General features: G+C 46.6%; 2 protein-coding genes across 2 annotated transcripts; one reads left to right on the forward strand and one right to left on the reverse strand.

Annotated features, from left to right (window-relative positions):
- The first annotated feature begins 427 nt into the window (after positions 1-427).
- Positions 428-3,337, forward strand: LOC123402055 (APO protein 2, chloroplastic-like). Its single transcript, XM_045095915.1, has 4 exons — positions 428-635; positions 747-799; positions 1,212-1,532; positions 2,295-3,337. Exons 1-4 carry the CDS (start codon positions 528-530, stop codon positions 3,118-3,120), a joined length of 1,308 nt encoding a protein of 435 aa, XP_044951850.1. The 5' UTR covers positions 428-527; the 3' UTR covers positions 3,121-3,337.
- Positions 3,338-3,700: 363 nt separating this feature from the next.
- On the reverse strand, positions 3,701-5,472 carry LOC123402056 (dynein light chain 1, cytoplasmic-like). The gene is made up of 2 exons (XM_045095916.1): positions 5,149-5,472; positions 3,701-4,146 (listed from the first exon to the last, which is right to left on the reverse strand). The coding sequence occupies exons 1-2, from the start codon at positions 5,440-5,442 to the stop codon at positions 3,991-3,993; spliced, it is 450 nt and encodes a 149-aa protein (XP_044951851.1). The 5' UTR covers positions 5,443-5,472; the 3' UTR covers positions 3,701-3,990.
- Between the last annotated feature and the right edge of the window lie 9,115 nt (positions 5,473-14,587).

The following is a 14,587-nucleotide window of genomic DNA, read 5'->3' on the forward strand; positions in this document are numbered from 1 at the left end:
TACAACCGGCATCATGTTTTGCTGCAACCGTTCATTAAAAAGTTGCATACACGTCACGTAAATTTTTGTTACAACCGGCGTTTGACTTTTGTTACCACGTACCATCAGCTTCGTTTTTTGCTACGATCACGTAGATATTTTTTGCTATAAATTTTGTTTTTTGTTGCAACCGTTGAAAAAATTGCTGCATGACATCGAAATTTTGCTGCATAGAAAGAAAATTGTTGCATGCGGATCCAACGGTGTGGACGACGCGGGGCTGATGGATCCTGCGGCCCACGCGTGGCCGGCCGAAAATCTGGGCCGGCGCGCCGGCGCAGATGACCCTCCATTTTAATTGCGTGAAAAGGTGAAACAGTAACCAAGATCCCACCTAACGAGCCCACATACACAGTCCAGATGGCTCCTTGCGACGATCGAATAGGCCACCCCGACCCGAGGAAGCCCGAGGCAAAGAGAGCCTAGCCAACGCAGAGGATAGGAAGAGAAGCAGCCAGACGCTCCCTCTCCCTCCACTGGCCGCGGCCATGAGACCCTCCTCCCCCTACCCTCTCCCGCCTCCCCCGACCTGCTCGTCCAGCCTCCCCCAGCTCCGCTGCTTCGTCGGCCTCCGGTGGTCTGCCCCCCGCGTCCAGGTAAGCCGCCCCCCGTCATCCCAGCGGAACCACGCCCCCGACCTCAACCTGCCGCTACCTCTTCGGCTATAGCCTATTTTGAAATCTTATTATGCTGTCCCTCCGGCGCAGGTCAGGAGGCAACTAGACGCGGTCGCAGGAGTTGGCAGCGGTGCGCGATTCAGGTTAGTTCGATGCTTGCTTTTGTGAACCTTATTATGGCGCCGCCGCCGCCGTTGACAAGCATGCTGGAAACAAAATAAAAACTACAGTGATGATGTTGGTCAGCACTGCAATTGGTAGTATGCTCTGATGATTTGCAACTCTGAAATGTTGTCGCGGCTCATAAGTAGCTGGTACGACTGGTAGTGAGTGCCTTTCGGCAACAAACTATGAAAGTTAGTAAGATTGTAGCGAATCATAAACTCGCGATAAACCAAAGAAGTTGGCGAGACCAGTTGAGTTGGGTATGCTTGGTGAAAATTTACCCTGATTTAAGCAGTCATATTTGATTCTGAAATTCGGTGGGTCCAATGTCGAATATATTTCGTACCCTGATGAATCCCCCCCCCCCCCCCCTTTTGTGACAATTTACAGAGCGCCTGCTTCCAGTGGGTCCCAACCTTGTTATAGCTCCATCATCATCAGAAACGACAATTCTCAAAATGCTGATTTTCCACGTAACTACTCCAAAAGGGAGAAGAAACCATTTCCTATACCAGTACTGGAGTTAAGGCGCCGAGCAAGACAGAGGATGAAAGAAGCTGAAGGGAAGCCTAAGCGGCCACCGCCACCTCCAAAAAATGGAATGCTAGTCCAGAGACTAATACCAGAGGCATACAGAGTGTACAACGCAAGAATTTTGCTCATCAACAACTTGAAGAGGCTGATGAAAGTAGTACCAGTGAAAGGCTGCAAGTAATTACCTTGTCCTGATTTTTTTTCCTGATAAGTATGCTCTTTAAGCATAACATTCCTCATTACATATCCATCACACCGGACAGAAGAAGTCTACCTTCATGTTGTATAATCTATAAAGCAAAATAGCAGGATAGGATTAGTATAAACGATAGATAAAGTACCTCACATACACGTTTTCCATTGGCAATAAAATTAAGTTATGCCAACGCATATAATTAACTTCCCTTTTCGTCTAGTAATATGACATGAAACATGGAGGTATGCACAGAAGTACTCTGCTTGAGAGTATGCTAGAAGGTTGTTTCTTGTGTACCCCATTGAATATATGCATTTGCATGTATGCGTACATTACTGAATTCAGTTAAGACATCTCCATTTGGTTTTTCAAAGCCTCTATTGAGTAAAAATGGACATCTGCGTTAAGTCAGGACGGAAGTTTGGACTTCATGTTTATTTCTCGAAGAAATCTCTGTCCGTGTTAAAAGTTAATCCCATGATGGTATTTGATAATTTTAAAGGATTTTGTTCATAAGTCATAATGCCGTGTTTCCCTGTGCTTCCATAGATTTTGTTGTGTCACATTGACAAATGATATTGATAACCATGACTAGTTTGCAATTTGCCAACTTATGTACTCTTTAAGTTGTCATATGCATTCGTTCGTTCACTATGTCGCTCATGTGCACTTGTGATTATCAGTGAGATCTATGATTTCTTTGCTATTGTTACGTGAGGAAATAATGCCTGTTTCTGGTGCAGATATTGCAGTGAGATACACGTTGGATCTGTTGGACACCCTTTCAGAACGTGCCGAGGAATGTCTTCTGATAAACGTAAGGGAGAACATGACTGGGGAAGTACTTTTGTTGAAGCTGTTTTCTTGCCAGTTGAAGCTTACCACCTAGAGGACCGTCTAGGCCCGCGCATCCCTCATGACCAGAGGTTTGAGGTGCCCCGCATTCCTGCTCTTGTGGAGCTATGCATCCAAGCTGGTCTCGACCTCCCTGAGTACCCCACAAAGCGCCGAAGAAAGCCAATTGTTAAGATCGGAAGGAAAGAGTTTGTCGACGCAAATGAAGATGACTTGCCTGACCCGGAGCCTGACAAATTTAAGGAGCCAATTCTTGAAGAAGTACCTGACGATGAGATTATCCCTCCGTTGAGCCCAGAGGAGACAGCTGCTCTTGCTGAGGAAACACTCGTGGTGTGGGAGACGCTCCGGAACGGTGCATTAAGGCTTATGAAGAGGTATTCAGTGAGGGTTTGCGGATACTGTCCTGAGGTGCACATTGGAGCGAGTGGTCATAAAGCGCGCAACTGTGGAGCCTTCAAGCACCAGCAGAGGAATGGACAGCATGGATGGCAGGCAGCGGTGCTTGATGACCTAATACCCCCTAGATACGTCTGGCACATGCCGGAATCTGGGGAGCTGCAGAAAGAGCTCAAGAGCTTCTACGGGCAGGCGCCGGCTGTCGTTGAGCTATGCATTCAGGGCGGCGCACAAGTGCCGGAGAAGTACAAAGCCACAATGAGGCTAGATATAGGGATTCCCTCCAGTTTGAAAGAGGCTGAAATGGTCGTCTGAATGAAACTGTGGTGTTTATGTTGTCTATGATTGAGGTCAAGAAAACTGCAAGCTCCATTCTGGCTGACCATAGGTTATTTGTTATCTTACTCCATGTATATAGCAGGAACTTAGCTTAGTCAGATAATCTGGTAAGTTTTGTTTGTTTCAGACGCGAATCAACATTTACCAGATGTTTCTTTATTCTGAGGAATGTCATGGTCAGTACTTACAAGGATGGAGTTGCACATGCCAAAGCTGGTATGTCTCCCATGGTGCTGTGTGCTAAATTAACACTTAAATTCAGAACCAGTGCAGGATCTAGTATTTCTAGTTCAGGGTTTTTGTTTTTTAAAGGATGCCTGGAATCAGGAGATGCAGTAATTTCCTTTCTCGCACAACTGCACAAACTGCGTTATATCTTGTTTAGTGCTCTATCCGTCCCATATTAGTTCTCGCTCAAACGGAACGGATGATCCCGCACTGAAATATGTCTAGGTACATCCATGAACGGATGATCCCGCACTGAAATATGTCTAGGTACATCCATTTTAGCGATAACTAATATGGGAGTACATTCTGGTATCTACCTTCACTTGAATACACATCAAATTGTGTTCCCTGTCCAACTTTTGTTCATGTTACAGTGAAACGCACGATGATCGGACCACGTTCGACAGGAACACGTTACCCCGTCGAATTCTCAAGGTTTCGACTTTCGAATTGTAGGCATGATGCAAAAAAAGTAAGTCTCCATCGCAGCCGAAGAAACACTGCAATTTAATTACAAGGCCTTGTTCATCCGAAACCGTTTGCATTTGGGAGTTGGGACGGTCCTCACACCCCCACACAGTGCATACAGTTAGCAGCGAACGATTTGTCTGGCCGTCGTCAATGGGGCGGCGGCTCCACCGCTGTCCTGAAGAGCAGTATATAGACCTTATCGACAGAAAAGTACAAGAACCCTCCCCTGGCGTGCGTGACGTATGAACCGAAGCTCGTCCCCACGATGCAGTGCCAAGCCGCGCCGTAAGCCGTGTCGAACTCCTGTCAGCAACGGATAACAATGCACATGAGTGTAGAGATACAAAGCCTGAGGACTTTCGAACAAATAATGGGAGTGTCCGGTTAAATTGTGAATAGCGTCAGAGAAAGCAATGGCGACGTTGGCAGACATTGAGCATACTAGACGTGAGCATTCAGTCCAGTCCCCAGAACAGTGTGATCGGCGCATGTATTCTGGTCAAAGTTGCTTATGCCCTCCTGTGTGGTGACAGTGACTGCCACATGATTACAACTTTGGACTGTTCAATTTATTAATTGCTCTAATCGGTGGTTAGCCACGCGAATGATCGTTTCATTCGGCCTGACCCCATCGCCTGGGTGTGGAGAGCCTGATGCTCCAACTGCCAATGATGACAAGCAAAACAACAAACCCATTTCTGGCCTCGGAAGAAGACAGCTGCGGACGGCCGCCGACTCGATACGCTCCATCAACGTATAGGTAGTACATACTCCCTTTGTAAAAGAATTAGAATGATCGTTTCAAATTTAATATACGCTCCATCTAAAGTAGTGATTTAAACGATCTTCGAAAAGTTTACAGAGGGTTTAACACACGAAATTTGGAGTGGTGTGGTGAACTGGTGACAATAATGCGGGTGATCTGTCAGCGATTTCGGCATGAATGCGCATCAGTTATTATCACTGTATTGCCGCGAGAGTACAGCCGCCGAAATGCATGCATTTACTCCCAGAACCAGAGTTGCTCTAGTACTACGAAAGCTCCTAGCAAGGAAGCAAGCAAAGATGCTGCAGTCGCTGAACAATTACGAGTATTATAATCGGCGACTACTCCTAGAAGACAACGGAGGCGAATACACTCCTACCAGCAATCAAGAAGTGCGAATCCGGTGCCGCGTTTGACGGTGCAATTTGTTGGGAGCAGACAGCAGACAAACGCGGCCGGTTCCTGGCCGAGCCAAGCTGTGCGGTGGCAATCTGGGAGAGAGAGAGACGGTAATGGAGTTTTAGTCATGGTTGGTTTACCTTCTTGAGGGCGAGCGCGAGGCGCTTGGGCTCGAGGCGGCGCGGGAGGTGCGGCATCCCGGCGAGCTCGTCGCGGGCGCAGCGGAACGCGCGCCGCTGCAGCGCCGGCGGCATGTCGGCCGCCACCACCCGCACCACCGCCTTCCGCTCCGCGCCGCCGTCCTCCTCCTTCTTAGAGCCGCCGCCCTCGGCGCCGGCGTGGCCGTCGTCCTCCGCCAGCCGGGCGACGCCGAGCAGCGACCTGATGACGCCGCCCCGGCGCCCCGCCTCGACACGGGCCTCCTGCTCCCTCATCCTCACGACTCAACAGGATGAGTCGGTGCCGGGAGCGTTGTTTGCCGAGCGGGCGGGGAGGAAGGAGGGAAACGAGCTCGAGCTCCCTGGAGCTGAGCTGAGATGGCGAACGCTGTGGTGTGGCGCTGTGGCGCTGTGCGGCGGTTGGGGCGGCTTTTTGTATTGGGGCGGGAGAGAATGGCGTTGGGGTTCGATAAAGTTGGCGCGGTGGTGGTGGTACGATACTCCCCCGTTTTTATGCTTTGTTTTCTCGGCCTGCCCGGGAAGCCCGCCGGCGGGATCACCGACGCGACGGGCACGGCCGAGTTCCGGGGCGGCGCACGATGGGATGGGTTTCGTCTTTTTTACCTCGGCGAGGCGCGCGACGTGGCCTGGGGGACGACCAGCGACGAGATCCCGGATGTAGGTTCGGCTCAAAAGAGGTCATACGTTGCAACGGGTAAACAAAAACATTTACTAATCTAACAATCATGAGTTCATACGCCATGTCCTCTATTTCAATACGTGATAACCTATCTGTATTTTTATTTACCCTTCTTCACACGCTCGCCGACGCTGGCCTTAGTGTTCACACTATCACAACATGTTTGAATGTTGTCAATCTTAAAATGTCTTCCTCTTGACATAAAATGATAAATATATTTTTTCTGTGAGGTTTTGACGAGGCGTGCATGCGTGATTATAGATATTGTTTTTGTTCTCAATCCTAGTTTTGTCAAAGTGTTCATTTTCAATCCGAATCGGCACCGATATGAAGGAAAGACTGATCATGCGCTATCGATTAAGGTTTTATCATAAATAGCATTTTTTAAATGGTTAACACGTAAAATAGTATCATATTCAGATTCTACATATTTTTCTAATCAAATTTCATATATAACATGTTAAATTTGAAGTTAGTGTTAAAAAGATATGGATTTTCAAAAAATCAATTAATATGTACTGCGGGTTGATTACCAGAAACTTGAGGGGGTTTTTAAAAAAAGTATGAGGGACTAAGAATACCTATTTCTTTTATTAGTAGGTATAGATTGCATGGACATATCACATTTGCGCACCGTATAACGAAATAGAGGGTGTTTGGATACGTTTTAGTCTCATGACTAAAAGTAATAAGACTAAAACTTGCTAGCCGCACCCATGCTTGGATCCAAATACTAAAGAGACTAAAATCGAGTTGATGAGCATTTATTATCCTCCAAACCCTCCAATCCAGAACTTGCCTGAGGAGTTAAATGAGGAGAGAGAGGACTAATGCACATTTTAGTAGGGGTACCCGTGACTAAAAGATTTTAGCCTCAAGACTAGTTTTAGCCTCTCTTTAGTCACATGTGCTTGGAACTTTAGCCTTTTAAAGGGACTAGTTTTAGTCAGACTAGTTTTAGTCCCTTGAATCCAAGCACCCTCTTAGTATCATCATCTTTGTATGTCGCATTTCAGTACCATCACTTTTTTTAATTATTGCAAAATGGACTGACAACCGTATAAGCGTGTATTGACCGTGTATCTGACATGCCAGTCCCGCGTGTCAGGTGTCACGCTGGCGAAAAGGCGTGTGCCGATGCGCTGACTGGGACGAGTCCGACACGGTCGGCCTTAACCGGCTCGGTTCAACCGACCCCCCCCCACGGACCCTAGCTCTAGTTCTTCCCTCCTCTCCCCTATCCTATCTCCACACGGATCTCAGGGGATGCCCGCGGGCGACCTCCGGCGGCGGCGGTGTCATGGGCGGCTATGGCGACCTTCCTAGCCCGGGGAGCGAAGACCACGTGGGGGACAAATCCAGTTCCTCCTATGACACCGGCGACGAGGAAAAGGAGGAGGAGCCCCTCCTGTCCATGGAGCAACGGGTGCGGCTAGTCGAGATGTGGTTGGCCAACCCCACCACAAGCCATCAATGGACCAGTGGAGAGGGTGGAGTGATGTAAGTCCCTCCATTTCTTGTTTTGTCATGTTTAAATCATATGGGCTAGGGTTTGTGGTGTACAACACTGAAATTTGTTCATTTTGTCGTGGATTGTAGGTTAGATGATGCTATATGGGATGTTAGGATTCACTTTGATGTTGGGCATACTTTGAATAGGAAGATTTGCAGCTCAAACGTCACATTTCTCAATATGTATGCACTGTTGATAGTAGTAGGATTTAATTTCAATGATGAGCTATACCACATCAAGAATACTGCTGCAGGAGCAAAAAGAGAGCATGGACTTGAACTGATTAACACAAACATCAAATTACAACAACTGAAGAAGAAGTATGAAGAATCATTAGTGTTGAATTTGTTAGTGAGGGCAACAACACTTGTCAGTTCAGGATTTGTTAGAGAGGGCAACATTAATCACAGAGTAGATGATTTGGCTATAGTCTTATATGAAGCACCTGTTGTGTATGATCTCAGTGATCAGGTATGTTTGTTGTTGATGATAATGGTGTAGTTTTTCACAGTCAGGGCAACAACAGTAGTAGTATGCAACCTACTACTCAGCATGTTGCTATGTGCACACAAGAGAGTAGAAATGTCAATAAGGGGAAGCTGAAAGTTGTGTTTGAGAAAGAGGAGCAGGAGAGATATAAGAGTACTAATGAGGAGAATGCATATATAGTGATAACAACCCTTTCAGCCTGCAGAATTACAAGATTCCTGATACAGAAGATGAATATGAAGATGAAGATGAAGATAAAGATTCAGAAGAGGAGCACTTACATTATGAGGGGGACAGTGATGTTGAAGATTTGTTTGAGGAGGAGGAGGAGGTGAATTGTGTTTCAGCAGAAGAACCACCCATGCACCTGTTGGGGAACGTCGCATGGGAAACAAAAATTTTCCTACGCGCACGAAGACCTATCATGGTGATGTCCATCTACGAGAGGGGATGAGTGATCTACGTACCCTTGTAGATCGTACAGCAGAAGTGTTAGAGAACGTGGTTGATGTAGTGTAACGTCCTCACGTCCCTCGATCCGCCCCGCGAACAATCCCGCGATCAGTCCCACGATCTAGTACCGAACGGACGGCACCTCCGCGTTCAGCACACGTACAGCTCGACGATGATCTCGGCCTTCTTGATCCAGCAAGAGAGACGGAGAGGTAGAAGAGTTCTCCGGCAGCGTGACGGCGCTCCGGAGGTTGGTGATGATCTTGTCTCAGCAGGGCTCCGCCCGAGCTCCGTAGAAACACGATCTAGAGGAAAAACTATGGAGGTATGTGGTCGGGCAGCCGTGAGAAAGTCGTCTCAAATCTGCCCTAAAAGCCCCATATATATAGGAGGAGGGAGGGGGACCTTGCCTTGGGGTCCAAGGGACTCCCAAGGGGTCGGCCGAGCCAAGGGGGGAGGACTCCCCCCCCCCAAACCGAGTTGGACTTGGTTTGGTGGGAGGAGTCCCCCTCCCTTCCCACTTCTTCCCTCTTTTTTTTTCTTTTCCTTTGATTTTCTTATCTTGGCGCATAGGCTCCCTTGGGGCTGTCCCACCAGCCCACTAAGGGCTGGTGTGACCCCCCCAAAAGCCTATGGGCTTCCCCGGAGTGGGTTGCCCCCCTCCGGTGAACCCCCGGAACCCATTCGTCATTCCCGGTACATTCCCGGTAACTCCGAAAACCTTCCGGTAATCAAATGAGGTCATCCTATATATCAATCTTCGTTTCCGGACCATTCCGGAAACCCTCGTGACGTCCGTGATCTCATCCGGGACTCCGAACAACATTCGGTAACCAACCATATAACTCAAATACGCATAAAACAACGTCGAACCTTAAGTGTGCAGACCCTGCGGGTTCGAGAACTATGTAGACATGACCCGAGAGACTCCTCGGTCAATATCCAATAGCGGGACCTGGATGCCCATATTGGATCCTACATATTCTACGAAGATCTTTATCGTTTGAACCTCAGTGCCAAGGATTCGTATAATCCCGTATGTCATTCCCTTTGTCCTTCGGTATGTTACTTGCCCGAGATTCGATCGTCAGTATCCGCATACCTATTTCAATCTCGTTTACCAGCAAATCTCTTTACTCGTTCCGTAATACAAGATCCCGCAACTTACACTAAGTTACATTGCTTGCAAGGCTTGTATGTGATGTTGTATTACCGAGTGGGCCCCGAGATACCTCTCCGTCACACGGAGTGACAAATCCCAGTCTTGATCCATACTAACTCAATTAACACCTTCGGAGATACCTGCAGAGCATCTTTATAGTCACCCAGTTACGTTGCGACGTTTGATACACACAAAGCATTCCTCCGGTGTCAGTGAGTTATATGATCTCATGGTCATAGGAATAAATACTTGACACGCAGAAAACAGTAGCAACAAAATGACACGATCAACATGCTACGTCTATTAGTTTGGGTCTAGTCCATCACGTGATTCTCCCAATGACGTGATCCAGTTATCAAGCAACAACACCTTGTTCATAATCAGAAGACACTGACTATCATCGATCAACTGGCTAGCCAACTAGAGGCATGCTAGGGACGGTGTTTTGTCTATGTATCCACACATGTAAATGAGTCTTCATTCAATACAATTATAGCATGGATAATAAACTATTATCTTGATACAGGAATTATAATAATAACTATACATTTATTATTGCCTCTAGGGCATAATTCCAACAGTCTCCCACTTGCACTAGAGTCAATAATCTAGCCCTCACATCACCATGTGAACTACATTGTAATAAATCTAACACCCATACAGTTCTGGTGTCGATCATGTTTTGGCCGTGGAAGAGGTTTAGTCAGCGGGTCTGCTACATTCAGATCCGTGTGCACTTTGCATATATTTACGTCCTCCTCCTCGACGTAGTCGCGGATGAGGTTGAAGCGTCGTTTGATGTGTCTGGTCTTCTTGTGAAACCTTGGTTCCTTTGCTAAGGCAATGGCACCAGTGTTGTCACAGAACAAGGTTATTGGATCCAGTGCACTTGGCACCAATCCAAGATCCGTCATGAACTGCTTTATCCAGACACCCTCCTTAGCCGCCTCCGAGGCAGCCATGTACTCTGCTTCACATGTAGAATCTGCTACGACGCTTTGCTTGGAACTGCACCAGCTTACTGCACCCCCATCAAGAATGAATACGTATCCGGTTTGCGACTTAGAGTCGTCCGGATCTGTGTCAAAGCTTGCATCGACGTAACCTTTTACGGCGAGCTCTTCGTCACCTCCATACACGAGAAACATCTCCTTAGTCTTTTTCAGATACTTCAGGATATTCTTGACCGCCGTCCAGTGATCCACTCCTGGATTACTCTGGAACCTACCTGCCATACTTATGGCCAGGCTAACATCCGGTCTAGTGCACAGCATCGCATACATGATAGAACCTATGGCTGAAGCATAGGGGACGGAGCGCATATGCTCTCTATCTTCATCAGTTGCTGGGCACTGAGTCTTACTCAATCTCGTACCTTGTAACACTGGCAAGAACCCTTTCTTGGACTGTTCCATTTTGAACCTCTTCAAAACTTTATCAAGGTATGTGCTTTGTGAAAGTCCTATCAGGCGTTTTGATCTATCCCTATAGATCTTAATGCCTAGAATGTAAGCAGCTTGTCCTAGGTCCTTCATAGAGAAACTTTTATTCAAGTAACCTTTTATGCTCTCCAAAAACTCTACGTTGTTTCCAATCAGTAATATGTCATCCACATATAATATTAGAAACGCCACAGAGCTCCCACTCACTTTCTTGTAAATACAAGATTCTCCAACCACTTGTATAAACCCAAATGCTTTGATCACCTCATCAAAGCGCTTGTTCCAACTCCGAGATGCTTGCACCAGTCCATAAATGGATCGCTGGAGCTTGCACACTTTGTCCGCATTTTTAGGATCCACAAAACCTTCGGGTTGCATCATATACAACTCTTCCTTAAGGAAACCGTTAAGGAACGCTGTTTTGACATCCATCTGCCAGATTTCATAATCGAAAAATGCAGCTATTGCTAACATGATTCTGACGGACTTAAGCATCGCTACGGGAGAGAAGGTCTCATCGTAGTCAATTCCTGGAATTTGTGAAAAACCCTTTGCCACAAGTCGAGCTTTATAAACGGTCACATTACCGTCAGCGTCCGTCTTCTTCTTAAAGATCCATTTGTTCTGAATAGCCTTGCGGCCCTCAGGTAGTATCTCCAAAGTCCACACTTTGTTCTCATACATGGATCCTATCTCGGATTTCATGGCTTCTAGCCATTTGTTGGAATCTGGGCCCACCATCGCTTCTTCATAATTTGCAGGTTCATTGTTGTCTAACAACATGATTGTCAAGACGGGATTACTGTACCACTCTGGAGCAGCGCGTGATCTCGTCGACCTGCGTGGTTCAACAGAAACTTGAACTGGAGTTTCATGATCATCATCATTAACTTCCTCCTCAACCGGCGTCGCAATCACAGGGGTTTCCCCTTGCCCTGCGCCACCATCCAGAGGGATGAGAGGTTCGACAACCTCATCAAGTTCTATCTTCCTCCCACTCAATTCTCTCGAGAGAAACTCCTTCTCGAGAAAAGTTCCGTTCTTAGCAACAAACACTTTGCCCTCGGATTTGAGATAGAAGGTGTACCCAACTGTCTCTTTTGGGTAGCCTATGAAGACGCACCTTTCCGCTTTGGGTTCCAGCTTTTCAGGCTGAAGCTTTTTGACATAAGCATCACATCCCCAAACTTTAAGAAACGACAACTTTGGCCTTTTGCCATACCACAGTTCGTATGGTGTCGTCTCAACGCACTTCGATGGTGCCCTATTTAAAGTGAATGCAGCTGTTTCTAATGCATAACCCCAAAACGATAACGGCAAATCAGTAAGAGACATCATAGATCGCACCATTTCTAATAAAGTACGATTACGACGTTCGGACACACCATTACGCTGTGGTGTTCTAGGCGGTGTTAACTGCGAAACAATTCCACATTGTCTTAAGTGAGTACCAAACTCGAAACTCAGATACTCACCCCCACGATCAGACCGTAGGAACTTGATCTTCTTGTTACGATGATTTTCCACTTCACTCTGAATTTCCTTGAACTTTTCAAATGTTTCAGACTTGTGCTTCATCAAGTAGACATAACCATATCTACTTAGATCGTCAGTGAAGGTGAGAAAATAACGATATCCGCCGCGTGCCTCCACGCTCATTGGACCACACACATCGGTATGTATGATTTCCAACAAGTCACTTGCACGCTCCATTGTTCCGGAGAACGGAGTCTTAGTCATCTTGCCCATGAGGCATGGTTCGCACGTGTCAAGTGAATCAAAGTCAAGTGACACCAAAAGTCCATCAGCATGGAGTTTCTTCATGCGCTTTACACCAATATGACCCAAGCGGCAGTGCCACAAAAATATGGTGCTATCATTGTTTACTCTAACTCTTTTGGTCTCAATGTTATGTATATGCGTATCTCCATCAAGATTCAATATGAACAATCCTCTCACATTCGGTGCATGACCATAAAAGATGTTACTCATAGAAATAGAACAACCATTATTCTCAGACTTAAAAGAGTAACCGTCTCGCAATAAACAAGATCCAGATATAATGTTCATGCTCAACGCAGGCACTAAATAACAATGATTTAAGTTCATCACTAATCCCGATGGTAGTTGAAGTGACACGGTGCCGACGGCGATTGCATCAACCTTGGAACCGTTTCCTACGCGCATCGTCACTTCGTCTTTTGCCAACCTCCGTCTATTCCGCAGTTCCTGCTTCGAGTTGCAAATGTGAGCAACAGAACCGGTATCGAATACCCAGGCACTACTACGAGAGCTGGTTAAGTACACATCAATAACATGTATATCAAATATACCTGATTTTTCTTTGCCCGCCTTCTTATCTGCCAGATACTTGGGGCAATTGCGCTTCTAGTGACCCATACCCTTGCAATAGAAGCACTCTGTTTCAGGCTTAGGTCCAGCCTTGGGTTTCTTCGGCGGATTGGCAACAGGCTTGCCGCTCTTCTTCGAATTGCCCTTCTTGCCTTTGCCGTTTCTCTTGAAACTAGTGGTCTTGCTCACCATCAACACTTGATGTTCTTTACGGAGTTCAGACTCTGCGACTTTCAGCATCGCAAACAACTCGCCGGGAGACTTGTTCATCCCTTGCATGTTGTAGTTCAACACAAAGCCTTTATAGCTTGGCGGCAGTGATTGGAGGATTCTGTCAGTGATAGCTTCTTGCGGGAGTTCAATCCCTAGTTCAGCTAGACGGTTTGAGTACCCAGACATCTTGAGCACATGTTCACTGACAGACGAGCTTTCCTCCATCTTGCAAGCATAGAATTTATCGGAGGTCTCATACCTCTCGATCCGGGCGTTCTTCTGAAAGATAAACTTCAACTCCTGGAACATCTCAAATGCTCCATGACGCTCAAAGCGACGTTGAAGTCCCGGCTCTAAGCCATACAAGACTGCACATTGAACTATTGAGTAGTCCTCCTTACGTGCTAGCCAAGCGTTCTTAACATCCTGATCAGCCGTAGCGGGTGGTTCATCTCCTAGCGCAGTATTAAGGACATAATCCTTCTTTCCAGCTTGTAAGATTAGCTTAAGATTACGAGCCCAGTCTACAAAGTTGCTTCCATCATCTTTCAACTTAGCTTTCTCTAGGAACGTATTAAAATTGAGGATGACACTTGCGTGAGCCATGATCTACAACACAAATATATTCAAAGTGGACTTAGACTATGTTCAAGATAATTAGAGTTCAACTTAATCAAATTATATGCTAAACTCCCACTCAAAAAGTACATCTCTCTAGTCATTTGAGTCGTTCATGATCCACTTACACTATCCCAAGTCCGATCATCACGTGAGTCGAGAGTAGTTTCAGTGGTAAGCATCCCTATGCTAATCATATCAACTATATGATTCATGATCGACCTTTCGGTCTCATGTGTTCCAAGGCCATGTCTGCACATGCTAGGCTCGTCAAGCTTAACCCGAGTGTTCCGCGTGCGCAACTGTTTTGCACCCGTTGTATGTGAACGTTGAGTCTATCATACCCGATCATCACGTGGTGTCTCGAAACGACGAACTGTAGCAACGGTGCACAGTCGGGGAGAACACAATTTCGTCTTGAAATTTTAGTGAGAGATCACCTCATAATGCTACCGTCGTTCTAAGCAAAATAAGGTGCA

This window comes from Hordeum vulgare, chromosome 6H, assembly GCF_904849725.1.
Source record: "Hordeum vulgare subsp. vulgare chromosome 6H, MorexV3_pseudomolecules_assembly, whole genome shotgun sequence".
NCBI lineage: Eukaryota > Viridiplantae > Streptophyta > Magnoliopsida > Poales > Poaceae > Hordeum > Hordeum vulgare.